This window comes from Colius striatus, chromosome 14 (genome assembly GCF_028858725.1).
Source record: "Colius striatus isolate bColStr4 chromosome 14, bColStr4.1.hap1, whole genome shotgun sequence".
In the NCBI taxonomy this organism is placed as follows: Eukaryota; Metazoa; Chordata; class Aves; order Coliiformes; family Coliidae; genus Colius; species Colius striatus.
In genome coordinates this window covers 17466773-17486837 of record NC_084772.1, presented here as the reverse complement: position 1 = coordinate 17486837, position 20065 = coordinate 17466773, and the positions used below count along the sequence as shown (strand labels likewise).

Here is a 20065-nt window from a genome sequence, read left to right as displayed (position 1 = left end):
AATAATATCAATTAACCAAGCAAAATACCTTGTTAGTGTCCTTCTTGTTTGTTTGCTATAACCGAGCAATAAGTTTAAACTCTTTGCTATTTGCATCAGGAACTTCATTTCTTCTGAGTCTATAAAGCAGCCATTTCAAGCCATACCAAGTTGAAATTGCCTTGCAAGTCCTCAGCTCTAATGCTAATTAATATTCCTCTAAGTTCCGTTTCATTTTTTTCCAAGTACTTCAAAATAAAAATTCTTGGGGGTATTGAGATGCTTTTAAAATTTTAATTTAAGGAAAAAGCACACAGTTAAAAGACTTTTTATCAAGCTGTTAAGGCTTCAGGCAGCTCCTAATGAAGTCAGAGACCAAATTTTCTCAGAGTTTAATGAGAAGATGGTCAGTAAGCCATCGTCTTGCCTTTGGTGACTTGGACAGCTGCGGGAAAGGAGGAAGTCGCAGCCCTTCCATTTGAAGTACCAGATCTTTCCACAGTTCTTCAAAGTCTGGTCAGCCATCCTCATCACACCTGGCTTTGCATAATGAATATCCTATATACAAACTCTGTAATCACATGGATGGTTACACTTCCAGGGGGACCTTGACTTTGCTGTGAATCTGCACAGTCTTTAGGAAGATAACTTGATATTTGTCGATGAAGAGTAAAATATTGGTCCATTGGCAAGAACGTGGAGAGAACCAGCCCTGCTGTCTGGGGCATGGAGCTGGGAAAACCCTGCTTCATGCAGCAGAAAGTGGTGTTTGCATGGAGACTCCCTGGCTCAAGAGGCAGTGGCTTTGTCTGCTGCTGTGAGACATGCACAGAAGTCATGTACCTAATGGATAATAATGGTTTCATTTTTCAGGTCTGTGTTAAAGGTATTTGTTGAAAAGGATTTAGTCAATGTACTGACAATTACCTGTTCTATTTTTTACTGTGTCTCCCCATGTGGAGATTTTTTTCTTCATTTTGCCTTTTCTCACATTCTGCTATGTGGCCAAACCTGTAAACTGCCAAAGCCAAGCACTCTAAAACAGCCAGAAAGGGAAACCTGAACTAAATGTACCAAGATAGTGTAGCAAGGAAAAAGGAATATATTAATGAGAGGAACCAGTAAAATTATAAGGGTAGAAATGAGGTGGACAATTCAGCCAATATCTGGGAAGAGCATAAAGATAGGAAGAGAAATACATCCCCCAACATGGATGGCGTAGAAAGAGAAGTTGTGAGCATGTACCTTAGAATAGTGATAGTTGATTTAATAATTCAGATACAAGGATGGAAACGTGCCCTGCAATAGGAGGGTGTATTTTTCTTGGTGCAGCTACAGGGAGTCCCCCGCTCCATCATCAAAACATTGTTAAATAAGTCATGTGTGGTTTAGAACTAAGAATAATGGCTTTAAAAAATTTTAGCTGAATTTATCCATCATGTGGTCTTTGTGCATTCGTTCACTGTATGTGTAAAAAACATCAGCCAAAACCAATTTACAGCAATTATTTCCAGTGACAGGCCAATGTAAATTCTCCCAGGCAGACGATGACTATGTGAAAATAATTATACATGAATATCCAGCTGAGATCTTTTGAGCCACTAGAAAAGGGTGATATGTAAGCAGTTTTATAACAGGAGGGATAACACATGCACATGCATACTAATGCTGTAGAAAAGTTTTAAGACATCCAACTGGGCTAAATTGAAGATGCAGAATTAAACCAGGAATATTTTTGCTCCTAGAATTGCAAGTTCAAAAATTGGTCAGGCTTTCAAAATCTCAGAGAAAAATGCCAAAGCTGATTCACACACTTTGGCTTTAAAGTCATGTAGGCACTTCTGAAAACTGTAATTCTAGCTCATGAGTCTCTTCAGCATGTACAATTCAGCAACATATGCAGTGTGTGTTTCAACTTAGTTAGAATGTCTAGTGCTGCTGAATAAAGATATATTAAAAGATAATCTATGCCTACAGTCCAAGGAAGCAAGAGAAGAACTTACAGTGTAATGAGGTAGTGGTATTAGGTCTGGAAAACTGGGATACGAGCATCCCAAGGAGATATCTGTAAATCAGCACATCTACAATATGTATTGCTCATGTTTAGTCATTCTGCAGTGCACAATGACCTGCGTTGTTATGCTTTTCTGTGGTACCTCAAAGGGCAGCTAGCTACGCTGGGATGTGGTTTTGAACTCATAGTTTATACTATGAGTAAACTGGTTTTATACTGTAGTCATGGGAACTCTTAGTCTTCAAGCACTGTGTGTAAAGAATAATATATGATGAGTCTATCCACCAAGATTTCTTGTGTGCTATATTAACAATTTCCCACATGTGGGATTCATATTTATCCCTCTGTATGTATGAAGGATAGCCTAAGTAGATTATATCTATTGCACAGCAAACACACTTACTCAGATGTAGTATTTGTTAAAATGATTTCCAGATTCTGTGCAATACAAGCCATAAAATACCTCCTAATGTCCTAACGTTATTAATGAAATAAAATAGTGTTACTCATTACCCACAAGGAGAATTTAAAAACAAGCTCCACATTTAGATTCCATCATGGCAGCACACAGGAGTCTGTATCCAGAGGCTGACAGCAGTGTGTGTGAAGCCTGGCCATGGAGTACATTGTTCTCTGGAGAATATGGTGCAAGAAGCTTTTGAACTGTAGACAGCTCCTGAAATATCATATAGAACATTACTGGGCGCTAGCAGCTGTGAACTCCATTTCTTGGGGAAATTTTAAAACCTCAGCGTGCCAAAGTATTAATTTCTGATCAAGCTAATGTAGTGCCCAGCCCTTCAATTTCAGATGCAGAAGTAATTGCTTCTACAGCAGATGACTGAGTCGCCAGCTCGTTGATGAAGTGGGTGTGCAAGTGGGCAAGGTTGCCTCGCGTGGTTCAGTGTTGAGTGAAGGATAGGACTTGGCTGGTTAATATCAAACCCAGACCCTTGTAGCATTGAGTCTGGCTGAGTGACCCTCGCAAAGCAATTAACAATCAGTTGGGGCACTGGGTGGAAGAATGTGAAATGAGTTTTCCCAGTTCATAGCAGTGCAACCCAACCTCTCACTTCTAACACGGTCAGCCCCTTTGCAATTTGTGAGCACATACTGGGGCCTTACTGGGCTTGCACTTGTGGACTCTGACCAACAGTGAACTGACACAGATTTCTACAGCCTATCTACCTTCTCAGATAAAAGAATTACGGTGTTACAGTGCAGACACATAACTGGAGAAAGAGGTTTTTGCAAAACACAGTGTTGGGCTTCTCCTTTTGCAATTTTATAGTCAGCTTTTATGCCTTTTATGCTACTTGAAGTGTCCCCCTCCATGCTTAGCACATAAGCATTTGTTTCTTTTTCTGATTGTAGGATGATTGCAACATGTCCTGGACTTTTTAAGAAAATCTTTTGAAAGTTTATTGTTGGATGGGATACAGCTTGTGAAAGACTAACAGATTACATTGATACCTGTTGATATAATTCATATAGTTCTGTAAATCACCATGACTTTTATAATGCCTTCTACCTCCGGTGTAAATTTGCTCCTGTAGATAGTTGACCCTGACTGTGTTTGCTGAAGCTGATGCTGCTTTCAATGCTGACATTACAGGAATATACTACAGGCAATGTGTGGGGAGGCGTGTGCATTATCCCTCCTCTAAATGTATCCCACTGATAAAGCTACCCATGAACTTGCACTTGGCTGTGCTTCGTGCTGGCATTATTCAAACATCATGAAGCTGGATGGTTGAAAAAGCAGACACAAACCTGATACTCCTTTGTCTTAGAACAGTTTTCCTGTACCTCTATTTAGAAACTCTCAGTGAAGGGCTGTGCAAGAATGCACTGGGTAAGAATGGAGGGTTTATTGTGGTTTGACTGGATGCTATTTAAATGGGAGGGAGGCCATAGGTAATCAGGATGCATATGCAACGCTATTTTCACGGTTTATGTTGGCGAAGGTCTCTTGTGCTGTTGACACATGTGTTCACAGGTCTGTCACTGGTGAGAAAGTCACACTACCAGTCACACCTCATTCAAATTACTCTAGACAGAAATTCCTGTTGTTGATATGACAGAGGGGAGAGTTTTTCCATTAATGTTGTGGCATTCTTTGAAGATTAACAATGCAATTATATCAAGAAATGGGTTTTCGTATGGGTATCTCTGAAGAACAGAAATGGATTGCATTTACAAGACATGTTTCCGTGCTTATATTTGTTTTTCTGTTTTGCAAACGTGCTCCCTGTGTGTCAGCAGGTGCGTGTAGATGCTATCACCAACTTGTGAAAAACAAGGTCTGTTTGGCATAGGTAGATAAATACCCTTGCAAATACTGCAGTGCTGATTCAAAAAGGAGGCTATCAGTGTGCTGTTTTACTCCTTTGCTTAAACAGCTCTTTAGTAGGAGAGCAAAATCAGGCATTTTCTCATGCTATGGAGAAATCCTGCCATGGGGAAATCAGTTATAGTTCAGATGATACCAATTACTTCATTGCAGAGATTAATCACGAATGCAGAACTGGTAGGGAATGGAGGTTAGGATGATGCTTTCTGCTTAAAGTTGAGTGCAACTGACTATGAGGGAAAGAGGAAGAAATGGCTGTTTATGTGCTTTTATTACGGGGTTTGGGTTGGTGCAATGTATGGTTTGGGAGTAAAAAGAAGGAAAGAGACTTTGAAAGCCTTTGGGATGCTGTGTACTTTAAGGTTAGTGGATGTGAAGCAAGCTAATTTAGAGAGCAGCAGCATTTTCCTGCTTGTTTCACAAACTCAAGGACACAATGCACAGCAGTGGCCGTTCAGCTCTCTGCCATCTAATGGCCAGAGAAGAAAGCAAACTAACCTGGTTTCAGCCGATGGGCTATGAATCACTGGGGATTCTTGAGCTAAATATACGCAAAAATAAAAAGAAATCCAAGCTTTTGCTCACAAGTTTACAGGAGCTTGTGTTACCATTAAAAATGGTGTGATGCCACAGTAGAAAACTGCAAAAAAAACCCAAAAACAAACCTAGAAAAGAATTGCTGTCTTTGCCTGAAACATATCAGTTGTAAACATTGCATGAGAGCAGATATCAGTGTGTACATGAATGGAAATGCATAATTTAAGGCATTTTAAAATTTCCTTTATTTACTTATTGATCAAGTGAATACTTCTTTTCTCCAGTTCTCCCCTCTACTGAAGTACACACCCCCATTCTTTTACTGTAGTGTGCATTATGTATCTGTAAGATCTCTGTCTGCCGGGGAGTGTTCACACACACCTCTGCCTTTTCCTCTTGGGCAGACCACGGTGGCATCTGCAATAACTGACACCAGTTCTGCGGCACAGGGAAAGTGCTTGAGGTAAATCTCTGCCAGAATAACGATGAATAGATGGGGAGATGTTCCGCTTTAATATCCGCTCCATCTTTCTTATCTATATTAGAAACGTCTGTCACTAAGGGTGTCTGAGTAGAGCTGAAATTATGAAGCACCTTCTAGATTCCTTTATCTCCTGGACCAACATTAATACTTACAAGTAGTAAAGGATATTGGGTAAAGAAAGACCATCGCTTGCCTATGCTGGTGCATTTGTTTAGGAAACATGGCTTTTAATTTCATAATGTTATTTGAAATGCCTTTCTCTGCTCTAAGAAAATACCCACTTTTGTTATTCTTTGTGAAACAGAAGCTGAAGATAGCAGGCTTGCTCACAAAAGCCCTGATTTGAATATGCTAATGTTAATTTAAGCATTCAGTTGCCAAATTTTCATGAGAGGCTTTTTTTTGTTGTTGTAGTGTGCACATTTAATATTTGTATATCCGTTCTTCGCCGTGCTTGTCTGATCCACAGGCACTGAGTAAATATTGTCTTTGAGTATGATCTACAGCAGAAGTCAAAAAAGGCATGATAAAATGCAACTCCTCTTCCTAAATATGGATCTGCTTCTTTTCCTTTACCTTCCCCTGGAGATTCAGGGCACCTACTTCCACACCCAGAGGCCTTATTAATTTTTTGGGGGGTTGATACTTTCAATCTAAATACTACCAATTAGAGCAATGGCATCTGGCTGAAGTAATGGTGTGTGTGAATAAATTCCTCTCTCCTTAAGTAGCTCTGCTTGTTTTGAATGCAAATGGTGCAAGTAGGCTTTGCCTCCTCCAACAGGAAATGGTGATCAATGGAACACTTAAAAATAAATTTCTGAGTAATAAAACTGTGACAATAGGAAAAATTTCATGCCTTATCTTAAAGAACATCATCAGGGGAGGGAAAATGAGTGAAAAGCTTACCTATGAGTTGCTGAAAACAAGATCTGATGTCTTTAAAATGTGTTTTCTGATGTTGTAACCCGAAGCAGAAGGTGAAATTCGTTACATTAAGTGACATAGTGTGGGCGTGAAATACATGAAAACCCTGTAAAACATCCCCATTTTGCAAAGAGAAACCTACCAGTTACCTTCCTACCACAGCACTGACTTCACTGAGGTGGCAGGGTATGAAATTTTGCAAATAATTGGTGTCTCAAATAGTGCCTGGTCTTTTCAAGAGGCTAATGACTTCAGAGTTGCTCTTTCTAAAAACAACCTATTCATATCCTATCTCTCCAGCTAAGCAGTACTGTGCTGTGCTAGAGCATTAGCACGGGCACCTCTGCAATGAATTAGGGAAACTAATACTGCTGGTAGCCAAGGGAGAGTTACAGTGGTCTTATTAATGGAATGCAGTAAGGTAAATAAGTAGAAATTGTCTGTGGTTCCTCTGTTTCCCTGAAGGAAAGGAGTAAAACTGGTTGGGAGCAATGCAGTGAAATTGTGCGGGTACTAAATTTTCTTGACTGTAATTCCCCCTGTTTTGCGGTTTGCTGAACCGTGAGTCTTTCTTTTATTTCTGAAATTCTTCCAAAGTGGAACACACAGGGGGAAAGTAAAGCTTGTATGAATGCAGAACGATTTCATTTAAGTCAGTGAAGTTATTCTGCTGAAATGCTGGTAGAATGAAGAAAGCTGGTCCTGCAGACTGTTGGCCCTTTAGGCTGAGGATGCTTTTGCCACGTGAGGTAGACTTTGGCAAGTTGTGAATGTTCCTGGAATAATACACTGGGAGAGTTGTCTTCTACAATTAACATTAATCTGGAATTGTAAAGATTGGGGATTAGCCAATCTGGTTTTATCAGGATTATGGTTTAGCTACAAACTTCCTTTAACAAAATGTCACAGTACATAACATCGTTACTTAAATGGAAACACTTCTCACTTTTCCATCCAGCTCCAGTCTTTCACTGGCTTAGAGATAAGAGCAGTTCCAGTTTCTTCTTCACAATCCTGACACATGTGCTGGCACTCACACACAGTTGGGCAACACTGAGCTTCAGCCTTCCAGGTAATTCTAGCAATGGGTGCTCTCAGTTATAAATCACTAATTAGTAAATTAGAAGGAAACTGGCAGCTTTTCACAACTGACAGTAAGAATTCCTTACAGAAATGATACAGCTGCATTACTAATTTAAGTATCTTATCATTATTTCTTGTCTGTAGTTGACTATACTGGTCTGGGTTTTAGCCGGAACCAGACATAATGAGATACTGCAAGCTCAGAAATTTCGCAGAAGGTGGCCATGAGATTTCCAGCTGATTTTAGCAGAAGGATATGTTGAAGTCTTCAGTTCAGCAGCAACAGTTGTACAGTAGGCACTGTGGTTTAGTGTGTAAGAAGCAGACACTACTCCTGAGACCAGATTCTGAGGCAGCCTTTGGCAAAATTAGCAACAAGTTGGACAGACAGATGGAGTTGTCAACAAATGCATGCTCCCCTTAGGACAGGAGGCAAAAGGGGGAAGGAATAATTTAATGGATGCTAGAGTTTTCCTCTGATGATTGAGAAGTCACTTCAAGTTGTTTGAATGGTGCTAATGACTGCTTCTCTCGCTGACATTCTTTGCAGTCATCTTCATTGAGTTAACGGTGGAGTTTGTGTATATAAATATGGGAAAAAGCCGAATCTTTGCTTTTCCATCTAGCTTCTGTGATGTCTGAAATACTTCGGTGCAGCATTCTTCTGTGCATTCCTGTAGTGCTTTGAGCATGCAAAGTGCCAGAGTGCTATTTTTTTAATGATGAGCTGTATTACAGCAAACCTTTTTAGTCTGTTTAGCTATTTTGCTCCTTACAGTTGCCACCTTTGAACAATACTTTGTAAACCTATTGCCAGCTGGTAAATAATGCTCACTTTTGTCCTTCACCAAAGAATGGTCTAGTGCAGTTGTATTCTTTCTCACTGTCTTTAAAAGTGAAGCAGTGAAACCACATTGAGATTTCTTTCTGACCCAATTGGTGTAGACTCAAAGTGATGGTATCTTTTGTGTATTATTTTAACTGCTTTAGATAGAAGCAATTTCACTGAGATCAATGGTGCAGAGCCAGGGCAACTGTAAGGGTATTTAGGTCAAAGGCAGACTTAGATTTGTTTGGAAAAGAGGAAGAATACTCCTTAATACAGCACTACTCAAAACAATAGGCAGAGCTGATAGCACCAGCTGTCCAAAGTAGGACATGGGCAGTTACAACTTGTGCCCTCTTGTAATGCATCTGCTTGGATTTGGACTTAAATCAGTGTTGCTTTTAAAAATAGTGTACCCTGTTCAAGATAACTATTGACAGTTCTTCAGAAATAAATTCTGAGTGCTTTCATTATTATTTAAGGATAATTTGCAGAGATGGCTGAAAATTGCCTGTATTTGGAGTAGGTGATTTTCTGCTTGGTTGCATCCTGAAGGAGAATTAACCTTTTCTCTCTCAAATTGTCCGCAAAGCTCAAGGAATCAGTTCAGATCTCCCTGTGGTCTTTACTTTCCTGCTAGTTGCTGCATTTTTCACAGGGGTCTGTTTCTAGTCCCACTGTGTCCCTAAATGTGAATGTCCTGAAGTTCAGAATGATTGAAATCAATGCCATGATCTGAACAGATATATGATGTACCTCTGCTGTTATGCTTAATTAACTTAGAACATTCTAGGCTTTTTCTCCAAGCATCAGTCTTCCTTTCTCCCATGGATACTGTGAAGTCCCGTGGTGAACCTTGTTGTTATGACCTAATTTTTCTACAAACTGAGAGATTTAATTTGTTCAGGTGCCAGGCAAAGGGAACACAAACTTGGAATTCTCCTGGCTACTCTAATTTAACTGCCTGAGAATTGAGAAATCAATAGGGGATTTATCTTGCTGTCTCTAGGTTGCAACTTAATAATTAAAACATAATTAAAAGGATCATATCAGTTTATTTAGGAAAACTGAGACTTTTTCTGCAGGTCCACCCCAGATCTTGTGTCCTGCTGAGCTGGGTCAGTGGAGCTGGGATTGATTCCTCTTGCTAGAGAAGCCCTCTGTTGCTGAAAGTGCTGCTGTCACTCTTTAGTTCCAAAACTAATGGCATAATTTTTGAAAATAATATTAATTCCTAGCTGCATTTTCAGATGACTGTGATATTTTACTAGGGTCACTGTTATTAACACTTATAATCAGATTTCTTCAGACCATCCACTGTGGTCCAACAAAGACTTCTCAGGAAGTTAACAGCAATTACATATACATGCTTTATATACATATTTACACATATATATGCCCATCATAAATATAATACTGCTGTATACAAAGCCTTGTGTCATCAGTAAATCTGAGAAGCTGCTCACTGAAATTATGTTGGCAAGTGCAATCAATATATGACAAAGTACACAGCTTGATAATTCATTCCTTGGCAGCATGAGAATTTCACATTTAACATCTTGGTGCTTCCTAGATGAACTATGAGTATTGTCCACTTCAGAACATTTAGACTTAATATTTAATACCACCTTCCTCATCATTACACTGCCTTCTAAGGATTCTGCCACAAGAATGCCCTTACCAGGCCTGACAAAATACAGATACATGAATACATGTCACACAAGCGACAAAGAGCAGTTCAATATCTTACAAATCCTTTATCGGTTTGTGAATCAATCCCGTTGTATTCCATAGTTATATTCAAATAACATACAAATATTAGACCACAGTTCCACATACATCTTGAATTAAGCTGAAAGTATCACTGAAAAATACACCAATTGATACTTCTATGTGCATTATGTAACATAGGCTAAATGATAATTGTATGTCTAAAAAACCAAGTAACTTCATAGAAAGACAGACTACCAAGTACACTGAATGTGCATTAAAGGAAATATCTGTGAGTATTTAATTGGCAGATAAGCAAAATACAGAAGGAGCAACTGCTATGATTGAATCAGCTGGCCAAAGTTGTCCAATGAGGGACCATGCCTTCTGAAAAACTGCATCTTAAGGAAAATCCAGGGTACTTTATCTCAAAAGTGGGAAGCTCTCTGAGAATTTGCTGGTTTAGTTTGAGGACCACAAATGCGTGATACGGAGATAATTTATATCTTGGCTGATTGCCTAACTAACATGTTACAATTCAACCCAAACACTGCTTTTCAATGAACAACAGCCATTCTTGACATTCTCAACATTCCCTTGACAAAATTATTGTCTATGAAATTAACCTCTTTCATGCAACATTTTTCCTCAACTTTCCCCCAGTTTGTTGTTAACTAGTAAAATCTCTGCTGGTTCACATAAAAGACAGCTTAAGTGACTTGGTGAAACACTTTTGTGGTGCTCTAATAACTTCAACAGTTATTTCCCCATGTTTTGTCTGGATGATTCCATTCTTTTTTAATGGCCCACCTTTGTTCAGATCAACGTGCAGAGGTTTTCCACTAGGACCATTACAGACTTGTCTGTTGCTACTTCCATTTCCTACTGAAAGACCTAAATGAAAAGTTCACACGTGTTCAACTTGCTTTTGCTAACAGAAAATAGGAACAAATTACTAGGGAATGAAATGGAGTCTTTCAATTTATGCTCCCTAGTGAAGATGTTGCCAAAATTGTGTAATGCTACAGCGCTTTCAAGGAAACCCGATTAGAGACTGCCCTGGTAAGAGTAGCTGGCAGAAGCACAGCTCAGCCCATGTGTTTGCATAGTATTTGTTACTATGCACATCATTATAAATGGACCAAACTTTGCCCTCTTATCTGCATCTATGCTTCTCCTAGGAACAGGGAAAGAAACTAATTTGTGAGCAGCATCTGACCCTTGGAGAACTACACGCATCTGCTTAAGGACTTTTTCCACGTAAAAACACTTTTCAGCAAAATGATTTAGCATGTGTTTAATTTTAATGATTTGGCTTAAGTGTCTTTTTGAGTGCTTTATCAAGCTACAGCAATCATCAGCTGCTTAATAAATATTGGATTAAAGTCTGTAAAGGGAACTAACACATGTATCAGAGAGACAGAAACGAAAGAACGTTGCCAAACACTTAAGCTTTTTTTCTTTGCAGTGTGCTGCTGAGCTCTTTGGGCTGAAGGACATTTTCCAATGATGCTGGAAATTGCAACAGCAATATTCTTTTTGACAATACAAAAGTGTAACAGGGACTGTAATTCTGGCAGTTTTCTGGACTTACACAGTGAAACCTCCACTGAATTTAATGCTCTTAGAGAAAACTACAGAAGCAAAACTATTAGCCCCAAATACATGTTAATAGTAGTTGGAATCCAGCAATAGTTGAGGGTCTGTGCTGAAATCAAAAACTTGGGCTTTCAATTGGTAGGCTTTTGACAGGACAGGATATTAGTAGAATAATGTTCACTAATGCATAACAATAAATAGCTTGGATTTTTAAAATTGTTACAACAGAAGCAGAGAAGATAACAAAAACTTAGTAGCTTTAAAGCACTGCTTCCTGTCAATATATGGTTCATTACAAACAACTTAAAAAGGTAGTTTTCCAGTGCACGATTGAAAAACCCTCCAGTGCTAAGGAAATTCTTCTGGCACAGCACCGACTACACTAAGTGCCAGCAATAGTGTCCCGTTGATTTACATATTCTTAGCATTTCGAATTGCCCTGCCCAGCTGGATTGCTGGGCTTCATTTCCATCACACAGGGCCTCTGAGCCTTTGGGTTCACTTCCTCTCAATGCACAGCAGGGTGGAGTCTTACTTGGTCCCCACTGCTTGGGCATGGAATCTTAAAGCTCAGGTACCTTCAGGTCCCAGAAGCAGGAGCAGCTCTCCCAGATTTTTCAGTGAAATACAGCCTTTCCAAGCCATTTGGCAAAGTCCAGGCAAATGTTCAGGTTTGAAAAAAAAATACCACCAGGCTTTGATAGTCCTTTTTGTGTAAATTTGGAGTGATACATAACATAGTCCTAATAGCAAACTGCTGACTCCATATCCACTGAGACACTCAGTGATTTATCAGTTTCATAACCTCAACCACAATTCATATGATGTACTACAAAGATCCCTGATCAGTATTCAATAAATTCATTTTTCTTTTCATCCTCACAGCCACCTCACACATTTGTTGTTCTTCCTTCCTGCATCTAGAAAAAGTGGGTTTTTATCTAGACACAGGAAAGAACAACAACAAACCCTGGAGACAATCTGAAATGTTAAAGTTTAAATATCTAATTGATAACATTTATATATAATCTACATAACCTGAGATGATTTGTGGTACGAGTATGACTGGATATTTTTTCAAGCACAGGGGCTGCTCAGACTCCCTGTACTTTCACAATGCCTCTGCATAGGCTCAAGTGCAAAGCTCAGTGCTATTTTGGGATCAGGAGAGGAAAGCCTGTAGCCATGCTCACCCTCAGCCAAGGCATACAGGGTGGGCAGAACAGGGGTGCTGCATCCAGTCCCGTTCGGCCCTCCCACTGCCAGGAGGGCACATCAGCCACCAGACTCACCCTGAGGCACCACATCATATGTCTTTAGACAGAATGGAGTTGGAAGTAGTTTAACCCTACATCAGCCTTTTTATGAGTGCATCTATTTTAAAGGCACTCAACTACGCTTGTCTGATCTCTGGTGCTACTATATAATCAGGGATCTGATTTGGGAAACACTCTGAGCTTTAACCAACCCTTTGTCCCATGTTACTAATGTGTGCAGCAGCCTGTATGTGGGAACTAAAGGCTTAAGCAGTTGTCAAACAGTACTGTATATGAACCGAACCACACTTGCATTCTTTGGTTGGTGTAACTGTGCTTACTCTAGTTTGCAGGGACATGTTTGTAGATGTTATGTGTACACATGATCTACAACTTCCCATGATGTGGGATTTCTCCTCCAGCATAATATTAGGAATGTATAGAGAATGGTTTAATTGCAAGAATAGCCTGAACATCCATTAGAGAGATTTTTAAGCATTTTGCTTTATTATTGCTCTTCTCTGAGTATCAAGATAAACATACAATATTTTGATGTAGGCATTATGATTTGCACAAACACAAATTGATACAGCCACAACTGAGAACTTTAAATTGGCAATATTTTAGTCATCACAGTTACACTTTATGTAAAATTACTTGGTGCTATGCTTGATATTAAATATCAACGAGTAATATTAATTTAACAAGTGGAAGTACATCACTATCTCTAAAAATATTGCCATAGCAGGGCTATTCGCATGGGTTCTGAATAACGATCAGGAGATAGTCCTTATCTGCAAAAAGATTCAAAAACGTTGGATTAAAATATTTAATCTTATTTCCTGCTATTCTTTATTCATCTGTTCCTCTCCAACTTTTTCTTTGTAACCCATAAGCAAAAGCAATGGCATTTATCAATATATAAAAAAATGGAGAAACTATAAGCGCTTTGTACAAAACTCTGAGATTACAGGGAAGAAAATCTGTGTCATAAAGCTTAACTATACCATATTAAAACTATTTTAGTAAGCTTTCAAGAAGCTGCAAAGATATTTGAACGTGATGAAAAAAGTCACAAGATAAGCACCTGGAAGCTAGCACTTGTTACAATAAAAAACTTTTGACATCTGCAGCCTCTTCTGCAGGTGCAGGCAACTTCTTTCAGTTCACTAACTAGTTTATTCAAAATTGAGAACCCCATTTAGACAGGAAAAAAGCAGAAAAGATTTGAATAGATGTCTACTATGAATACATTCTAAGTGTGCCAGACTTTGCCTACTAATTCTAAAAGCCTGGGGAAGTTTTGGAAACAATTCAGTTGGACAGCTATTTAACATTATCTATTTCAAACGAAACATTTCTTGAAAGTATCCAGTGAATTTAGCAGGGTCCTTTCTGCTTTGGAGAGTAAGAAACTGCACTCCTGCATTGTCACTTTCATCAAAAAGCAACTGAATATAAACCACGGGTGGTTCATTTGCCACCTTCTAGTATAATAAAATACAGTCAAGCCTTTGAACAATTGATTAGCCAAAAAGCTTCACATTTTATACCACTTATTTTCAGAGCAACATGCTTTAATAGCTACTAGTCTGAAAGTCACCTGTAAAAACTAAGTGAAGGGCAAATGCAAAATAAGAATCAAGTGCATCAGTTTAAATCAATGGCCGAAAACCACGATTTAAAATTGCATTAGGTTTATACTCCAACATGGACACTAAACTAAAATGTTAATCTTAGTATCAGATGATGACTAATGTTAACACTTAATTGCAGTGACAAATTTCTTTCACACATAATGGTTTGTAGCAGCATTATTTATAATTCCAGTGAGGTGAGGTAATGCATACCTAGGGCATTTGCTACACAACCAGCTGCAGAGGACTGCCTCAGTGAAGGCTGTCCATCATTACAAGCTCAGAGCCAGCATCCTCCTCGGTGGCTACACTGAGGAAATTCCTGTAGCTTCCTTTCTGTTCTGTGTGCCTTCATGGGACATTGCTGTCAAAATCCTGCACACTGTTAGTTTCTCATTTTAGCTACTGTCCACAGCATCTCAGCCCCAACCAATCACTTCCACTTTGTCTGATTTGCCTTGTAGTAGTAACTGACCACAGCTTCACCACAGCTCATCTGACCTTATCTATTTTAGAGACATGACTAACAAAATAACATTGATTTGTATTTACCATGAGTTCAAGGCAGGTTGATGGATTCTCCTGATTGTTTTAAGGAAAGTGATTCTATCACAGTTACTATGTTGGTGATAATACTGCATATCTGTGACACAAATCCCATCTATGGCTAGAAAGTCATCATGACATAACAACAATAATTTTTATGAAGGAGAAAAGATTTTTTCCATCTGTTTGGAGCTAAAATGAAGTTGCTAGCTTTAGTACTATATAAACACACATGCACTACTTGATATATATATGTATTTGTCCATTTTTCTTTTGTGAAAACCCACAGAAATCAGAACATTGAAATAAGATCTAGACTTCTTGTCTCCAAGCTTCAGGACTATAAACTCTGTACATTAAAATCCTAACACATCTGTTTACATGGCTATATTTTCATGTAGTTATTTTCAAAATGCATTTTCTATGGTAGCCTTATTCATGAAGAATTAAAAGAATCTTAGAAGGATGTACAATTGTATTGTTAACTTAATGGATATATTACCTGGAGCTATCATGATTTCATGTTTCTTTGATCTGATCCTAAGGAAGGTTAGGTCATTGTGAGGATCAATATCTCTCACTGTGCTCCTAGCTCTCATGGTGAGCTGATGAAGAAGACCTGCATACTGGACCGTCGAAGAGTTATCAAGAGTTGTTCTTATTGGTATTCCTGCAAACAAATAATTTTCTATTAGTCATTCAGGTGAGTTGCATTTTCTTTGCACACAGCAGACCATAAGGGAAAAAGCAAGGACTTAATTGTTTTTCTGTTTTGTAGAGAAATGAATCATATTGATTTCAAGTATCTATATGCTTTTTATATTATAATTTATATTAACCAGTGGCAATTAAACCTTGAGCTGCCTAATGAAACTTTTGTAAGAGCCTAATTGCTGTTTAAGGTTGTTAAACACCCATCACATTCAATTTGGCGGTGTTCATATTGTAACCGAGTTTGTATCTTGGCTACAAGAATCTGACCCACACTTAAATGCATTTGGCAATTGCACTGATAGAAGTTACACATTCCCTGGGAAATACCAAAAGCAGTCAAAGGGCAGATGTGGCACATTTGCATTTGGCAAGAAATCCACCCTTTGAACAAATCCCTCCTAATTAGCAGCAAAATATTGACAGTTGGTACTACACAGGTATTGATCCAAATTATTAAAAATATGACCACATAAGTAAAAATTATTTTTTGATAATTTAATGAATCACTGTTTATCAATGATTTGCCAAATCATGCTTTTTATATGAATAGGATACCAGGTGAAATGAAACACAGGGTTCACAGTAATCCTACAAGTGTCAAACTGTTTGTCTTTAATAAGCTTGTTTCACTGATAAAAAATTTATTTCACCTACTAACAAAGACAATAGATTACAAGCTGGCAAGGAAATTTTCTCCTTGCATACATTTGTATTGCTTCCTCCAGATGGACAGGATAGGAATACAAAAATAGAGTAATATGACTGAAGTTCAAGAGTTTGATTGTGAAAGAAGAATTAACATGAAAAAAAAAGAAAAAAGAAAGAAAAGTGCATGGCAAGTAAAGAATTAGAGGCAAAGGAGTAAAAGAAATAATAGAACCACCTCACACACTAAACTATTCCACCATTTTCCTAGGAAGGTGTTATTTGAATCACTGGAAATCTTTTCTGTCACTTGAGAAGCAGAATACGGGCAGGATGTGTAGTGTAAGGAAGCAGTAGAACAAGATGAAATGGCCTCAAGTTGTACCAGGGAGGTTCAGGCTAGGTATGAGGAGGAATTTCTTTCCTGAAAGGGTTGTCAGTCATTGGAATGGGCTGCACAGGGAGGTGCTGGAGTCACCATCCGTGGAGGGGTCTAAGAGACAGGTGGATGTTGCACTTAGGGAAATGGTCTAGTGGTTGATAGGGCTGGGACAAAGGCTGGACTCAATGATCTTAAAGGACTCTTCCAGCTGAAATGATTCTATGAGTCCATGAAGTATATGGACTGGCCCAGTACATCCTTTGTGTCTAACGTTTTATTACACAGAGACTGAAACGGATGTTTTAATATAAACACACAGGTGTTCCTGAGCACTGCATTAGCATGAGAATATCTATATAATCACAGTGTTAAACAGTAAGTCCCTTAAAAGCAGCAATGATTTAGTGTCAGGTTTATATGACCTTGTATCTAAATGATTGCTTCAACAAATACAGCACTTGTAATGAAAATGGTAAATGTTAAATGATCCTCCAAGGTCTAATAATAACATGAAAATGAGTTGACACTAGTGACATCCTGAGAGTAAAGCTGAGCTATGCTTACTTTAGGACAAATTCTCTTTGCCTCTGCCACCCAAATTAGAGAAAGGCAAATAAATCCTTCATTAGAAATGCTGTAGTGTGATCCTTCTCGACTGTGAAGGACAGCAACAGCTTATGAGATTTTCCAAATAAACAGGGTACACAGCATATTGTTTCAATGAACAAACTAACTTTTAATCATTAAAATAAATGACTGGCAATGTTTGATTCAGGAATTTTTAATGTACTTTCACCTGCATACTATTACACCTAAGTGTACCTACGCTGCTACAAAAATCTTAGGAAAAGCCTAAGAAGTTAGTGAAGAACAGAGGTTTTAATCTTTTTAGAGAATCTGAACAGCCTAAGAAACCTCACTACTGCAGCACTGGTTTTGCAGGTATTCATTTAAGTTGTACACTTGTTTGAAATACTTCAGGATAGAGAGAAATTAATTTTCTACAGAAAGATTTGAAACAATTAGATTGACCAGTGCTAATTATGGATATTTGGAGACATCATAAAAACTGAAAATGACTCACGTACTTTGAGGTTTCGTTTGTGCAATCTAACATCTTAGTGCTTTGAATGGATCCTCATGGAGTACAGACTCCCTAGTGTTCACATCTGGCATATGGTGTTGAAACATTTCTAAATGATAAATTAAACCCCAAATTTCTGCACTAGTGTTAGCCATCGGCTTCAGCCTGGCCACATGTTCTACAGGTTTGTGAGGGTAAGTTTGAACAGGACACAGGGGGACTTTATACCTTGCTGTGAAGAGTCTAATGTGTGAAAAAGTGAAGTGGAATGTTCCTCCTTTGCAAATCAAAATTGAGACAGAAAGAATCCAAACCAGCCTTTTAAAATGCATGCTATCATCCTAACTCTGCACAGCCATATCTGAGTTTTCCCTCAATACCACAGAAGTGGCTAGAGTAGTATGCCCCATTGAGAAGGCATACTTGACCAATATTGTGCCAAGAAGTCAACTGTTCCGAGTAACAGAACATAAGAGAACTGGATAATTTTTCTATTAGATTACATAGCTGGTTTTCCTTGACAAATGTATCAATCTGCAAGCTCAAAGAGGATCCTTTGTGTTATCCAAGTGCTTGATTTTGTTCACTTCTCGTTTGCAGTTTAGTCCAAGTGCTCATTGGATCAAGTCACATTCTATTTACTGAAACAGAATACAGAAATGGCCAAAACTGTGCTTGTTCTGAAACCAGACTGCATTTCAGCTTAGTCAACAGCTATATCTAGACAGGACCATGTGCAGACACAAAGGAGCTTTTCAGTTTCTATTTGCCAGGCTATGCACTTTTCTCTTGACCCGCATCATCCATTCGTGAACAAAGGCAGGTTTTACTTAACATGTCTAGGCACACAAATTAAATTGTCCACATTTTCTAAAGACTGGATAACATTTAGATTTCCTTCGTAGTGTTCTTTCCTCTTGTTGCTGAACTGCTGCTACTGCAATAGATTTTATTTTTTAGAACTGTAAAAGCAAAGGTCAACTAATGGATGGGCAGGGTAAATTGTGCTGTCTTTTTAATTTTTGTAAAGGAATGACTAAAACAGATGAACCTGAGAAGCTTAGCTTCTGAAAACTGATTTCTGTGACTAGTTTTGCTTTTGGCTTGCAATCTTCAGGATCCCAGCCAAAGCTGACCATGGCATGAAACTTATTTTATCTCCTGTGACAACACATCTAACACAGTTTAAAGAACTTGTTAATATTCAGCAGTGCCATGGAATGCCTCCCATAACAGAAGACCAACTTTCTTTAGTAGGTACTTTTCTACTGATGATTTTGTTCTAACTTTTCTTGCATATACAAATAATTTTGGACCAAAAAATTGTGAGCAAAAGCAACAGCTTAGTGCCACACATTCTCCCTTTCTGTAACCTACCAAGAGACGTTGAAGATATGGTTCTGAAAAATATAGTTTAGTTAAACAAGGGGGATAAGTAACAACACATAACTTCAAGTTAAATTTAAGATTACAACACTTTAGTTCAGAGAAGACATGTCCAGGCTCTTCACTTTTCTGCTTTCCATTAACTTGAATGAAAAACTACATCCCGTGGAGAGCTTCAAGAAATAGCCACAAACCATATGTGCACGTCTTAAGATGAAACACGTGTTGTTGACAATCACGCCACCTTCATCAAACACTGTGAGCGGATGTGCTAACGCCTCACCATCTGAAACCTTGTGCTTAAAGACTTACGACTGCCATTGCCGCTACCAAGTTTTTTACTTGGAGAATGCAGACGGCGTTTTACCTTCGGCGTTCATAACAATAGTTGCAATAACCCCTTTGTGGGCTTGAATCCTCTTGAGCGTTTCCTCCACTTCAGCCTGTGAGGAGAGAGAACACCATAGCGCGTCCGCTGCCACTTCGGTTCTGCCCGACGACGGCCGCGAGCCACCGGGCCCGACCGCAGCCCTGACGCTCTGCCCTCTGCCCCGCACCGCCCCCGGCCACTCCCCGGCGCCGGCGGCCGGCCCGTTCCCCCGTCGCGGCGCCGGGCGGCAGTGCCGCCATTACCATGGCCGTGCCGCCGCCGTGCCGCCGTTGCTATGGAGCGGCGGAAGTGATGCCGGGGAGCGGCGGCGCGTGCCGAGCGCGGCCCCGGCGGGGAGGCGGCTTGGCGCGTGCCCTATGCGGGGCCCATCGCTCGCGGGCGAGGGGCAGCCGGGAGAGGCAGCGCCAGAGCGCTGAGGGCACCTGCACTATGGCCCGGGGGCAGCAGAGGCCCAGGACGGCTCAAGCAGAGCCCGGAGGATGTGAATGGAAGCCCCAGGTGGGGCGCGTCGC

At 39.4% G+C, this 20065-nt stretch overlaps 1 protein-coding gene across 1 annotated transcript; it reads right to left on the bottom strand.

Moving 5' to 3' along the window:
* Window positions 1-13477: 13477 nt before the first annotated feature.
* DYNLRB2 (dynein light chain roadblock-type 2) lies at window positions 13478-19809 on the bottom strand. The gene is made up of 4 exons (XM_062007595.1): window positions 19796-19809; window positions 19530-19605; window positions 15454-15621; window positions 13478-13562 (listed from the first exon to the last, which is right to left on the bottom strand). The coding sequence occupies exons 1-4, from the start codon at window positions 19796-19798 to the stop codon at window positions 13519-13521; spliced, it is 291 nt and encodes a 96-aa protein (XP_061863579.1). The 5' UTR covers window positions 19799-19809; the 3' UTR covers window positions 13478-13518.
* Between the last annotated feature and the right edge of the window lie 256 nt (window positions 19810-20065).